Here is a 14,861-nt window from a genome sequence, read left to right as displayed (position 1 = left end):
TCATCAGTTAAATAGTAAAAAAAAAGGATTAAAAATAAAAACAAACATAGAAAATTGAATCATTATCTTCTGATTTTTTTTAATCACTAGCCATTCTGGTCTTTTGGATCCAAAGGCTTTGATTTGGCCACGTAACTGCAATTCTACGTCGTTATAGAGAGAATATAAAGCATGAATTTGTCCTTTTATGTTTGGTGTTCACAGCAGAAAGGGAGGACGCTTCACTTTGATGAAGATGTTCTGAAAGAGAAGCCCCAAAATCAATATAAAGCACACTCTGGGGGGAAAATGAAGAGAGAATTATATTGTTTCTCACCCGCAGTAACCAAGTGGCACAATGCTTCACAAGGTTAGCCAAGCAGCTTTTGGGCTGAGTGGTTAATGTCATTAAAAAACAGTGCTGCTCACTGTAATTCGGCACATTTCTGTGTGATTGATGTACCATCTCTGGTGTCTGCGCTGCAGTGGAAATTCCCACTGAGGCTTGATTGAAAACAGAGCATCCTCCACAGTTTCCTGCTTATCAAACAACCTGCGGGGATGTTTTATTATGCTGTCCCAGCGCGCTGCAGAAATCCTCAATTTAAAGTTTTTCTTAGCATTAATGAACAGCGAGTCAACTTTATAACCCCTGGCCTGCAATCTGTCAGGTCTCTGATGAAAGATAACAACAGCAATATATTAGAAGTCCACCTGAAGTAGAGGCCTGATGTTTGTAGTTGAGACAAATTAGATATGCCTTAGATAAAGTAATGGAGTAAAGGGCCAATCCACACATTTCTACACACGGCTTGGCACATGTGCTTCTCAGCCTCTGAATAAGGCCTTTACTTCTGGAGGTGCTTTGCTAAGCCTGAATAATTAACTACTGTGATTCCATCAAGGTTACTCCGAGTTCTGATTAGTTTTTATGCTAGGGGGCGCTGTTTTTTTCTCCCCCTCAGGAACCATGTATTACCACGTGCAGATATATAGTTTGAAATTTACAGATATTCAGTTCGACACTAATATTCATCGATTTGGGGCCTTGACCTACAAATGCAATCAAAAGTTTGCAACTTTGTCTATAAAAAGCAAAAACCATACCCAACCTGAATTTGAGCTCCCCTTCAAGGTCAGCTTGACCTTCTCGAGTGCTTCCAGCACTCCCACTATTTTTTTTCTTAAGTCACTCCCTGGAGCTGCCCTTTTCATCACATGCGTCTCGGCAGATTCATCGCGACCTCAAATGCCTCGAGTAAACAACTTCCCTCTCAAACTGACCAGGATGTCACATAAAAGATCATCCACAGTGATGAGAGCAGAGGGTTACAAACTACAACACAAAACACCAGAATGCACTTTTCAGTGGAAGTGCCTGAAGGCGCTGCATCAAGCCGCGAACACAACCACGAGCACAGGAACACTTTCCTGGTGGTGTGGACTGTGATTTTGTCACCCTTGTCTCTGTAATGCTATAATATCCCGAGGCATCAGAGAGAAAATATTCCAATAAAAGCCAAAATATTCTAATCTTCCTTGTTTGCCTTTGCACGCCTGCAGCATATGGCCACAGGATAATTTTGAGTTTGCACTCTGGTGGTGGAGATACAGCAACCGTCACAGACGCACAGGCGGTCAGAAGGAAAATTCTAGTGGCTGATCAAAAATAGCAGTCGCGCTGAATGCACTGCATTGTTGCCAAATTTAAATAAGGTATGTTTATTTATTCTAGGTGGAGTTGCACAACGTCATGTTCGTGCCTCTTCAAAACTCAGGATATCTTGGTCTCTGCTGCTTAATATTAGACCATTCTGTCTCTAACTCTCTCCTGTTAGGTATCCAAGCTTTAAGGGTGTGGCAGTACTCATTTTCTGGAAAGCACTCTGAAAAATATTTGCAAAGTAAATTAGCTGCATAATACATTTAAATGGTGACAAAGCTTATCAATACAACTGACATCAATCAAATAAAAGATAAAATACATGAAAATACACGTGAAGCTTGTAGCAAATAAATACAAGAAAAAATTGATTGGCTCTTTTGCGTTTGGATGGGGTGCTGATGGGACAGTAAGGCCTGCGCTTTGTGTTTTTCTGAACCTGTGCGATTCTGCTTCACGAATCAGCTCCGTGCAGTCAGACCTGTCGTCGTGTCAGACACCACAACAGCAGATGCAGCTTCAGCTAGATTGAGCTCTGCGTCTTAATAAAAGCTGTTCTCTCGCTGTGACCGTCCACTTCCCCGCTGTCTGATTCAGACTCGTAGGCAATCATGTCCTCATCTGCCCACACAGTGGGGATTCCTTTGTAGCATATCCTTGCCTTTCTCTCCCGTCCTTGCCGGAAGCCAAAACCAAAGCCCACCCGCACCCCGTTCGTCTCTGAAAATCCAGAGGGCAATTTGGTCCTCCAGGCAGAAGCGCCACCTGAGCGTAACTGCAGCAAGAAGAAGACCCCGACGAAGGCAGCCAGGATGAAGGCACAGCTGAGAAGGGCCACGACGGCGGGGAGTTGAGTGGACGGAGCTACAATGAGCCCTGGGGATTCCTCAGCTACTTTGCTGTCGTGGTCTGCTGCTGCTGGACTCGCACCTTCTGGCTGCGCTCCGTCACCCTGGAGTCCTCCAGTTAGAGGGGATTTTCGCTGGACTTGGTTCTGGTGCAAACAGGAGGTGAAGACCAGATGGCTGTGAGGAGGGCAGGACAGGCAATCTGCAGGCCCGGTGCCAGAGCAAGTGAGACAGGCAGGATTGCAGGGCAGGCACGCCTGGACGGAGGACAAATCTACCCAGTTCTCCAGAGAGAGGTTGAGGAGCTGCTGCCCCGACGTGAAGCCTGGCGGACACAACTTCACACAACCCTGCAGGAAGAGGGAGAAGCCAGGGCTGCACTCTGGATGGAGAGGGGGCAGATTAATTAGTCAAGAGGGCGTTTATGTCAAAAACACAATGAAAATAAGACCTACAAATGATTTCTGAACTTTGAACCACATACCGTCAAACACTGTTTAAAAAAAAAAAATATATATATTTGTGTATTATTATCACTCCCACTGCACTGTGTATTTTTACTGTATATAGTAATCATTTGTACACAGTATAGTATTTTGGCATTTTTTTGTACACCATTTTTCCTATTTTTATTTTTCTAATACATCTTTTTCACCCTGTCCCCTGCGCACAAGTGAATTTCACCAGTGTGGGATTAATTACAGTCCATATCTATGTCACTGCATGTAATTAATTGGAACTACATTTCTTACTTGTTAATGAGATAAAGAAGCTATAAAGCGTCTTTAGTCTATAAAAACCATAAATAAATATGAAATATATTCTACCCTAAGACAGCTAATTTACAAAAGAACACAAACAGGCAAAAAAAATAAGTGTTAACAATCATTTCAGTATTTACTCCTTTTGTCCTTTGTCGGTTTCTGCAGTCAGAACCTTAGACTTAATTTGAGGGAAATTAGCAGGCAACTGAGGAAATGAAATAAAAGCAGTAATAACTGTAATGTTGATTTTACTGAAATTTTTGAAATGTCTAAAATGATTAAGAGGAAAGCGCCTGACTCGAAACATAAAATAATTTTTGACTTCGTCTGCTTTTCACTGAGGAAGTCATCCTTGCTGACAACATGCACCTGAGGCACTGGCGCAGTTTAAATCTCCCCTGCTGCTCGCAATACGTTCCACTCTTTAATATGACATATGGCAACGTGCGTATTCATTGTGCGCACATAAACAGATGCGCAAGAGGCTTGTAAATTGCCAATTTGTATTCACAACATTCACTTTTCACAAACTGAAATGCTCAACACAGTCTGACCCAAAGCCTGTTTGGTAACAATGACTGTATGCCGGCGCCAATACAAATGAATCTATTCAACCTAAGTGGCTCATGCGTGACAGTGAAAGGCCGATCGATCTCACCGATACAGATCTGCTGGGCATCGAATGTCTTGCAGCTGTTGTTGGACGGCCGAGGGAAGTCAGGGGACGAGGGGTTGACTATGCTGGGCCCAGTACCCCACAGGATGAGGGTGAATTGACTCAACACACCTGAGGAGAACAGAGGCAGAGAGAGTGGAGGTGTAAGTGGTGAAAGAGAATATCAATTTAGCACTTCTCAAAGAGGGAACAGAGTGAACTGGCTGAGAAGAGGATATGGGGGTGGAAAGACAGGAAACGAGTGATGTGAGTGGCCCAAACAACAGTGGAGGAGGATCAACAGCAGCAGAGAAAGAGAGGTGTTTCTCTCGTTTCCCTCTGCTGCTCAGAGAAAACAAATCTACTGGAAAACATGGCAACTCTTTCTGTCAGGGTGTGCTGCCATTTGCTTTTAGAGCTAAAGTGCAGCCCAGTTGTTGGAAAGAAAAACATTCTCAAGACACTGAATTTTTGATAATCAAATAGTTGCCAAAGACTTTCTTGCAGAAGAATCGTTCTCTGCCCAGAGACTCTTAACTTTTAATCTGGAGCAGTTTCTAAGTGCCTCTCTGCTGGAATCAAAACTGTTATAGACCGTTAGAAAAGGAGAGAAAAGGAAGAACTGCAGAGAGGCTACTAAGAGAAGCATGGAAATACATAAGATAATGCTGGAACGGAAGAAGGTTTGATGTGATGCGACCAGTCCGGGCAATTAATGAAGATGAGTTAGGTTACCATAGTCACGTCCATTAGGTGCTACATTTTCTATCTCCAGGGTCCACTCTCCTTGAGGGTCTTCGTCCCATGAGTGTGTGGTCATAAAGGCCCAATCATTGAAACCCTCTGAGGAGAAGTCATTGGGCCTGAATAAATAAAAAGAGAGGACATGTTGGTGTTTTTTCCCTGCATCTGAAAGCAGGCATATTCTGAGTATTTGTCTCAGAGAATACGCCTCTGGGAGCATGTGTGCCGAAGTAAAACCGAGGGACACGCACATTATTTGTCTGTGTGTGGCACAGAAAAAGAGAGATTTATATTAGGACCTGGCTGCTGTTGTCCTGTTTTTTTACTGTGTACCTGGGGAACAGCAGGGTGGAGTGTGTACCCAGCGGGCTGATGAGATGAATGGCCAATTTTCCTCTCTGGTTGTAGGAGAGAGTGAGGCGAGCCTGAACGTGTTCCAGGGAGCTGACATGCTCTGGTCGTCCCCAGCAGGCATCCACGCTCTTGCTGAACACCAGTTTGTTCCCGATGTCTCTGCAGGTTTGACAAGTGGCGGGCAGAGTGGTTAATGTTGTGTGGAAGCAGAAATGGACACCGAACAGCACTGTGCTTTAAACTTAAGCGACCTCCCCGGCTTGGAGGAGAATGCAGCGACATCCATCAGGGTCAGAGATATGATAGAACAGGAAGTCTTTGTAATAATGGTGAAACTCTTTTTACAGACAAACCCACACACACATGCTCTAAGTCATCCTTCTAACCTTGGTTCTGAAAGCATCGTGTTAACACACTGGTGCTGCGGTCCCACTGATGTCCAATTCTGTGCCAACGCCACCAGAGCACCTGTATCCAGGAGCCCATAACCGTACGAATGACTCACTGTGGAGGAAACAAAATGGAGGGATAGGGAGCGGATGGCAGTTTTGTGGGTGGTGGTTATGAGATAGCAGCACAGAGTGACAGAAATTACAATCAAACAATCCTCTCTACAGCAATACTTCATCTGTGCCTGAGAACATAAACCAGTGTGTGAATGTGTGTGTGAATGGGTGGGTGACTGGATGTGTAAAGTGCTTTGGGGTCCTTAGGGACTAGTAAAGCGCTATATAAATACAGGCCATTTACCATTTACCATAAATGTGATTAAAAACAGCAGGGATTTAACAGTCCAACTGTCACCGACAGTCAGTAATAATATAAACAGGTTTATCCAGCCTATCATATTTTCTTTTTTTTTTATCATTAAAAAGGAGGGAAAGGGTCTTTGGGGCAATGTCAGAAAAGTTTCTCTATGTCTCAGATGGCTTTCTGTGGATGAATGACAGCAGCTGGCAGACTGAACCTTGGCAGGGAATGGAAGACAAAGTCAGACTAATTCTTTAGCCTACAGGCCGCAGACAAACAGTGTGTAGCTGGGACCACACCATCACCTAAATGAAGATCTGTATGTATGTTTATCGGCTACAGTATCTACCCTGCAAACTAATGCCAACAGAAAACTTTCTGGGTAAATGTTTCACGGCTGTTCCAACAAGATAAGCTGCAAAACATAGCATGTTCATGCGTGTCAGTTTGGTAGGAAGTACACTTTAGCAGAAAAGATAATGCAGGTTGTTCTTCAAAGTCTGTTTCTGGCTGTTGGACAGTGTGACTGTTTCTAACAGAATGCCAACATTGCTGCTTTAATCGAATAGAAACAAGTTTTACTTTTTAAAAAGGACTAATTGAGCATCTATGAACTAGACGCTAAGTGCATGAAACCTAAAGACAAACATTTATGTTTATTCTTAAAGCAGTACACAAGAAATGAACTAGAAATTCTGAATGTATTCATCTAAGTAAAGTATAAGTAATATAAAATTTTATTTATATAGCATCTTTCAAGATAAAATCACAAAGTGCTTCACTGAAGCCAAAAACATAAAATCAAGTTTAAAAAGATGAGTTTTTAACTTCTTCTTCTTCTTTTTTTAAAAGAAACCACTCAGTCCACAGATCTCAAACTCAAAGGGAGATAGTTCCAGAGTCTGGGGGCCACAGCTACAAAAGCTCTGTCATCTTTAGTTATTTAGCCTTGTGTGATGGACAACCAGCAAGCCCTGATCACATGACCTCAGGGACCTGTTGGGGATGTATGGATGTAAGAAATCTCTGATGTATGTTGGTGCTTGTCCATGCAAAGCCCTGAATGTAAAAGTCATAATCTTAAAGTGAACTCTGACTTTAATGGGGAGCCAGTGCAGCTGGATCAGGAGGAGTGTAACATAAGAGTACTTGGAAGACTAGTCCAAACGAGATGAAACAAATGCATGTATGATCATTTCTAGTTCAGAGCGTGACACAATAGGACTCAGCATTGTTTCATAAATGATAAAAACAGGAGCGAAGCAGAGATTTAACATGAGCGTCCAAAGTCAGAGCTGAGTCAAAAGTTACACCAAGATTCCTGATAGAAGGTTTGGCAAATTTAGCAAGAGGACCTAGATTTTCCAAAACCATGGGCACAAATTTATCGGGAGCACAAACAAGGACTTTTTTTTCTCCTCATTAAGTTGAAGAAAATTATCAGCCATCCAACCTCTAATGGAGTATATGCAAAATCTGTAGCTTGGAAACATCTTGTGGCTTAAAGGAGATATATAGCTGAATATCATCTGCATAGCAGTGATAAGAAATGTCCATAAACGTGCTCAGAAGGTTTGCTGAAGAGGGAGTAAATACAACAACAACAATAAAGGTCCTAAAACAGAACCTTGCGGCACACCATAGGTAAGAGAAACAGAAGAGGATCTGTACATAGAGGTAGCCCCAGAGAAGGATTGTTCACACAAATAAGATTTGAACCACTCCAAAGCAGACCCTGATATACCCACCCAGTGTCTCAGCCTATCGGATTGGCCTGCCTTAAACTCTGCACCAACTAGGCCACAAACCTTTGAGCCAGGTCGTGTTAAGTAATGGTTATAGCCGAACTGTAACAAGCAAGACAAAACCTTCCTTTGAGCAGAGAAGAGATTTCTATTTGTTCAAGTTCTTTGCATAACAAACTAAAATGTATCCATTATAAACAATTAGGGATATAATTTGTTTAAAAATATGTTAGTTCATGTTATCAGTTCTTGTCCACATGTACATGGTAGCTCACACTTCATCAGTATAACCTATGGTATTCAATGGCTCCATGAGGGCCACCATAGCCATTCACATCTTTGTTTTCTGCATTTTCTTTTCTTTAACCCGATAATTAATATTTTGCTTACAACATTATGCATGACAGGAAAAGTGTTAAATAACTAAGTATTTTCATTTCAATTTTTTTGTTAAATTTTTTGTTAAATTCAGTAGTCTGCACTGCATAGGAATAGCAAACTGATCAAAAATATGACAATTTTAACACAATTTCACAGTTACTTGGTTACTTAACTTGAATCAGAAAAAAAATGCATGTTATTGGGAAACTGGGCATCAATCCACTCTGGCATGGAACTAGCACAGAAATAGCAAAGAAATACCAAGTGCTAAGAGTTGTAATAACCAGAATCTTAGGGTAGCTTTCTAAACAGAAATGAACATTTAAATTTACTCGACAAAAATGTAAATAATTGCTAATAAATGCTCATCCCTTGGCTGGGCTATACTGCCATCTGGAGGGAAAGACACATATTATACTGATCAACCATCACAGCTTACTTGTTCAACAAAGTTGAACAACAGTGTAAGAGAAACTAATATTTCTGCTGCGCCAAGTATGCATGTGTGTAACAGACCTGTTTCCCTGGACTGCTGCGACATTACTATAAAAATAATGCTTGGAGGTACATTTAGTTCACCAAGCGTTTACCAGTTAAGCAGCAGTCAGGTAGGTACTTGTAACACATCTGCACATATTCCGTATCATAGCAACCAAAGCCGTCCAAAGCGCTCTCAAGCAAGGCATTTTCAAAAGAGCGCTTTAGTGAACTTTCCATTTGTACTCATTATTGAGGCATAGACACAACTCCACATGTTACCACCTGCTCTTGATTTGTCTAATAACTGTATTGAGTTTTTACCTCTGCGCCCCACTCCGTTGGTCTTCCAGTCACCAGCGCTGAGACGCCCGGGCTGGGATGTACTCACCACCAGGTGCTGCATATCCCTCCAAGTTAAGTTCATACTGCGCAGACAGGGAAGAAAGAAATATAATCACATTTACATTCTCTCATGTAATAGGTGAGGCTAATACCTTCCTATTATGCACATTATGAGAAATGTCAGGTTTTGATGACCTCAACTGTACAACAATACAGGCCGGGAAATGTGAGCAGCAATGGGACACGGAAAAGGTCAGAAGACTGTAAAAAGACCTGAAATGTGATCCATCTGAGCATATACAGTGAGAACAACCGTACAGTGTTGAAATACTACACTGAGAGGTGGAGGGAACCCTGAGGGATGTGCCACTCAACTAAAACAAAGCTATGGACTCACATAAAGGTTTTAACATGGGCATAAAATACCAGCATCAAAGGTACATCATAACCTACTGTGTTGAAAGGTCAGGGAACACTGTAAAACAAAACCGTGGAGGACAGTCTATGCCTATCTGTAATGATAGTTTCTAATAGGTTCTGTGAGTTGGGGACAGGGTCACCTCCAACATAGTTGAAGCTCAGTAATTTTTTCCCCTTCATATAGATTTATTAAGGGGTCTAGCTGTAAGTATCCAACAGAGAATCCTTTAAGTCACCACTAAGAAAAACTGCTCTGTGGGTTAAGATAATCACAGAGCTTTACCGAGAGCAACACCACAGTTGTCAGAAATAGAAACACGGAATTGCACTGTGGTGCATCACCTCCGCCAACCTCCACATCAGCATTCACATCTCACATCCTCTCATGTGTTATTAATGGACAAGATCCTCCGATCCACTCAATGTCACCTCAGCTAAGAGCGAAGGAGAAAATAATAAAATAATAAAACACCAGAAAGCCAAAACACTCTGCCTATTAAATGATTCCATCTCTGTGAATTCCAGTGCGGTCCCAGACTGATAAACTAGCTACCCTGTTATTACAGCTGCCTATCAGGAGGGGCTTCAGGAGGAGTGGGGGGGGGTGGCTATACACTGATAAATACTGACTCTTGTGCGGTGTTAAACCAGAGACGCTGAGAATAGAATAGAATAGAATTCAACTTTATTGTCATTGCACATGCACAGGTACAGGGCAACGAAATGCAGTTTGCATCCATCCAGAAGTGCTTTAGTGATATAGATATATTACAATATATATTAGCAATAATATAGATATGTGAGTATATTACAGAAATGGGTCTATTATGGTATGTTATAATGTACACGGTATGAAGTATGTTGTGAGCATACCAGAACTGAAACTTGGCTGTGTGGTACTACTGGATTGATTTGACAGCTGTCAGCAAATCACTAATGTGGAAAGGAGGAGAATTATGCACAGTAAAGCACTGCTTACTGATAAAACTGACTTAACACATGCAAGATATGACTCAAGATAATGGGGAACACATTAGAGCTGCTGACAGAAACTTGGATTCTGACACCTGGAGTCCTGAGTGAGCAATAATTAGAGACATTCACCGGTTTAAAATCTTCACCATGGGCCCTACAGGTATTCAGATGTCTGTGTGGGCTGCAGCTGCTGATTTGTCTCACTAATTAACCAATTATCAAAAGCTTAATCTGGAGTGGAAAGAATTTCTTGGCTGGGATTTAGGCCAACGCCGCCTTCCCAGAGACGTCTGCGCATTTACAGACGTGAGTCCACGCACATGCTCCCACATGTAGCACGCAGTGGATCATAATAAACTAAGTTAACAGTAGCATAAAGTAAAAAAAAAGCTTTACATTTCTGATTCCCTAATGTAGAAACAGATGATACAGGGGCACTCACTTGGCCTCCAGAGCTAGAGCGATGATCCCAGCAGCGAGCGGTGCTGACGCGGACGTCCCCGTGTGAGAGTCTGTGCATTTTTGCCTCAGGTCGGTGGTCACCTTAGAGACAAGCAGATAGAGAGAAAGTGTAAATAAGTACAGGAGGACAGACATAGTTGATTTGACACATTGAGTTTCCCACTTCAACATGAGTGAAGCTCCCAGGCAGAGAAACTAAGAGCTAGACAGATGAGGGCCGCGGACAATAGGAGCTCTCCCCACAGCTATGTGCGATGGAAAAGAGGAGAAGGAGAGAATTAGTAGGTGGTTCAGTCTCAGGTCTGTGGATCCCTGCCAAGGGGTCACGCCTGGGGTAATGAAGGTCAGCCAAATCAGCCCAGCCAAGTCAAGCTGTGGTGAGACAGAGTATGTTAGCACTCCACGTACATCTCTCCTCTTGGTCTCTGCAAGTGCCAGAAAGCTAATGAGGGCTGTCTGGGTCACGATGAGGACATGTCAGAAATGACAAAGAAGCCAAAGGCAAGGTGGTCTATGAAGGTTAGAGACAGATTCTTGGTTTGCAACTTTTGGCCTGACAGATTGTGGCGTTAATGACCATTATCTGTGGAAAGATGTGTCAGAGGGGTAAACAAAGGGAGGGCAGGTGTCTGCACAGGCCAGCTGTTAGATATAGGACCTGGACAGAATAACACTGAAACAATAATATTTAACAGATTAAATGCTGGAAGTTAACTGATTCATCTTAAAATATCTTTTTTTAAATATTGAGTGAAATCTTTTGTAAATAACAGCTCAGACTATCTGCAGCTTCTTTTTAGACATTTTCTTGGTTTTATGACTCTGAAAACTCGACATTTTTTGATTTTTTTTTTTCTAACTAGACAAATTAAGTTTTTCATATAGCAGGTTAGAAATAGAAAAAGGTCCCAGACCAGATTCAGTGTTATTTATCTATCGAGACTATTCTGGTGTGAGTTGCTCAGTTTTAGAGATAACATCTATAGGGACGTCTGCCATCTCTTGAATATAATAGAACTAAATGGCAATCGGCTTATGGCCAAAAATACACCTGAAAAACTCAGTCCCCCCCCCCCCCCCCCGAAATATGATCCCGTTACAAAAGAAAAACCCACCAACCATGTTGTGAGGTGATTCATTTAAGAGAAAACTGTCTGTGACAAGTGGCTCAGGCTCATGACAGGATGCAAATGCTGATGTTGCTGGCACTCTGCTAAGCTGTAAATGCCAACCAAAAGCAGTTGTATACAGAAAAAAGAAAATTCTTTGTGACTCACACTGCCCACAATAGCTGGGTTATGGTTCTGCAATTCATTCATTCACAAATATGTGCCACAAGCCAAAATCCATTAAATGAAATTATATTCAAGCGTAGGCAGACACTGCTGCGGCTAATGTCTCCCGAACTGGACAACTCCCACCAAAAGCACAAAGTATATGAAGGACTAATAGGGTTACTATATTTTGAGATTTCATTTTAGGAATATTAGGTGCTGCAAGCTGAGAGTACAACCAGAGAAACCTCATTATTCCAGAATATAAAACCCTTGCACACTTCAACACCTGCTTCTTATAAAATCAAATACAAATGGGAAAAAATCTGGATACTCTAAATCAAAATCTTCCACAAAATGTTGACTATTTTGAAAACGCAGCTGAACTGTGGGGCTCCATAAGCAGCATCACATATGATAGAACTGTCATAGTGTTTGGGAAAAGGAGGAGGAAGAATTCTCACTGCGTAGATGCTGATGGCCAGAAATGAAGCCACTGATAAAAGCTATAAGGCCTGCCTCGTTCAAGCAGAAGCAAAGCCTAGAAGATCTGAGAGCTGGCAGACATACAGCACAACTAGATGCTGTGCTAATAAATACCAGGTGCAGCTTTGCTATGAAATGCACACAAGGTACTGATACTGGAAACATCAGAGGTATGCTTGAAGGAATGAAGAAAGCAACGGGTCCAACAGATTCCGAAACAGCTCCTCAAGTCCAAAGCTGGTGAGTTTATCACTGGTGGAGATAAACAGATGGAGAGATTGGTGGAATGCTAAGTTAAAATATATGGCACAGAGAACAAAGTCACAGAAATTGCACTAAACACTGTTCCTCAGCTAACTGGAGAAGTGAGATGCAGAACCAACACTGAACAAGCTGGAAAAGGGCATCAGCTGCCTTGCAAGTGGAAACGCTCCTGAAAGTATCTGAGCAGTCGCGCTGTTTGGGATCTTCTTCACAAAATTCCTTCTGACACTCACAAACTGACACTGGCAAACTGTTCAACTTGGCAATATTACCAGCCAAGACAAAAGTCAGAGCAAGTCAGAGCAGCAGATCTATGAGCTGATGTTTGCTCATGACTTTGGAATAGTTACTCATGCTGTCGGTTCTGAGGTTCTTAATAGGTTTTCACATGCCTGAAATGAATTTGGCCTTACTTTAAGCATCAAAAACACCACGGTCATGGGTCAGGATGTGGATAAAACTCAGTGTGGAAAAACAAGAAGCTAATCCTAGCAACAAAAATCTGTGCCTACAGAGCACCTGTTGTACTGCAGTGACTACTTGGGGGACATAGTCCCATCACGAAGCAAGAACAGCTTTCGTCTAAGTTGTCTAAGCCTTGGAATCACATAGAAGGACAAAATATCTCAAACTAGAGTCGCACAAAACTGAGACTTCCAGCATGCAAAAGCTGCTTATGCAATGCCACATGTGCCGGTTTGGCCATGTGAAACATAGATGATGGCAGAATCCCCATGGTGCCAGGCCCACGGGGCACCTGGACTCGAGGTTCAAGGACATATGAAAGTGTGATATGAAGGCACGCCACATCAACACTGACAACTGTGAAGAAGCAGCTTCTGTTTGCACAATCTGGTGGAGTGTGACTAAAACTGGCACAAAAGTTGCCAAAGGGATCAGAACTAAAAGAACACAGCAAAAGAGGCAACAACAGAAGAAAGCAAACCAAATTAAACCACCATCTGAGTGGTCTGCCACAAGTACACGACAGATCGCCATTTCAGGTCTATCGTAGTTTTCGGGTCATAAGCCGCTACTTTTTTCCCCACACTGTGAACACTGCGGCTTATACTGACGTGCGGCTAATGCATATTTTTTTTCAAGCGGCCAAAAACATTTTGCCTGGTAACAGTAGACCAATAAAATTGATAAGTAGTATATATACGGTATATATTTTTACCAGTTGTTAAGAGACGACAATGTTGTTTGTGCACTGTTCTGTAAAAAAACCATAAGCAACGAAATTTGTGTGTTATCGATACGTACGTATACTTAAAGGTAGCCGTGTTACAGGCGCTGTTCGAGGAAAAAAAGCATTTGCAGTTACCATAACATTTAAGTTACCATGTTTATGTTACCTTACGGATTAAATTAAACGTTAAAAATCCTCATGTGTGATATTTCTGTGTAAATATCTCATATTACAAGTGAAACGCATACGGCTTAAAATCCGGTGCGGCCTGTACAACCACTTCAGAATCCACCTGACATGACAGAGCATCATAACAAAGGTAAGACAGACGACAACAAATATCAGGAATATATGAGGAAGAATATGCAACAATTCATTGAGTGAACTGAAAAAAACCCCCACCTACGTTTACAATAAATACATACTAGTTGTAGCTCTGGCTACAGTTTAACCTGTGCACATTATTATTCATAAAATTTAAAAATAAGAAAACATTATTAACCTTTAGTAAAATAACAATCAGTGCTTTAATTGTGCCATTTAATTATTTGAAAGCCTTATTTTTGTGAAAATATAGCGTATTTACTTTTTCTCTGTAGCAACAGCACACTGTGCCTTGAAGGCCAATTAGTGAACTTTGTGTTTTGTGCCACTCGGTGGTAATGTGTTTATTTTTGGCAAACAGCCACATTTTATTCCATCTAGGTGTGCACAACAGATGAAGTTAATTACAGCCGAGTGCCATTGCTGTCATTTTAGTTAGAAAAATGGGAATTTATGTTTTGCTTTTCTCTCGCTCCAGTTGGGAAAAAAATGTGTAATCTCTGAAGATGGAGGTGACCAAATACGCTCACAAAATGAGCCACTTGGTAGTGCATGATTGTGAGAAACAGAAATCTAACAGAGTGAAAATAAATACTAGTTTGGGACAAACGGAAATTGCATAAACTCACTGGGTACTGCACCAAACGGCAGCCTCTGCGTGCTAAAGCAACAATACAACGCAAGTGCTCATGTATATTTTAAAATGACTTCACTTCTACCCATTTCATTTGGAGTTGTATTTACTTGCCTGCAGCACGC

At 41.8% G+C, this 14,861-nt stretch overlaps 1 protein-coding gene across 1 annotated transcript in view; it reads right to left on the bottom strand.

Annotated features, from left to right (window-relative positions):
* Positions 1 to 2,021: 2,021 nt before the first annotated feature.
* furinb (furin (paired basic amino acid cleaving enzyme) b) overlaps positions 2,022 to 14,861 on the bottom strand; it is a 98,410-nt gene continuing 85,570 nt past the window's right edge. Inside the window, exons 10-16 of the mRNA XM_085357295.1 lie at positions 10,543 to 10,643; positions 8,685 to 8,788; positions 5,394 to 5,511; positions 4,987 to 5,166; positions 4,645 to 4,772; positions 3,913 to 4,041; positions 2,022 to 2,872 (exon numbers count right to left, since the gene is read on the bottom strand). Coding sequence (XP_085213421.1) covers positions 2,166 to 2,872; positions 3,913 to 4,041; positions 4,645 to 4,772; positions 4,987 to 5,166; positions 5,394 to 5,511; positions 8,685 to 8,788; positions 10,543 to 10,643 — 1,467 coding nt within the window. The 3' untranslated portion in view covers positions 2,022 to 2,165. The remainder of the gene's footprint in view (positions 2,873 to 3,912; positions 4,042 to 4,644; positions 4,773 to 4,986; positions 5,167 to 5,393; positions 5,512 to 8,684; positions 8,789 to 10,542; positions 10,644 to 14,861) is intronic.

The sequence above is a fragment of the Diplotaxodon limnothrissa genome, linkage group LG7 (assembly GCF_057381915.1).
Source record: "Diplotaxodon limnothrissa isolate DT_005_m linkage group LG7, D_limnothrissa_male_GT1.1, whole genome shotgun sequence".
Classification (NCBI taxonomy): Eukaryota; Metazoa; Chordata; class Actinopteri; order Cichliformes; family Cichlidae; genus Diplotaxodon; species Diplotaxodon limnothrissa.
The sequence above is the reverse complement of the archived record's forward strand: the minus strand, read 5'-3'. Positions and strand labels throughout refer to the sequence as shown.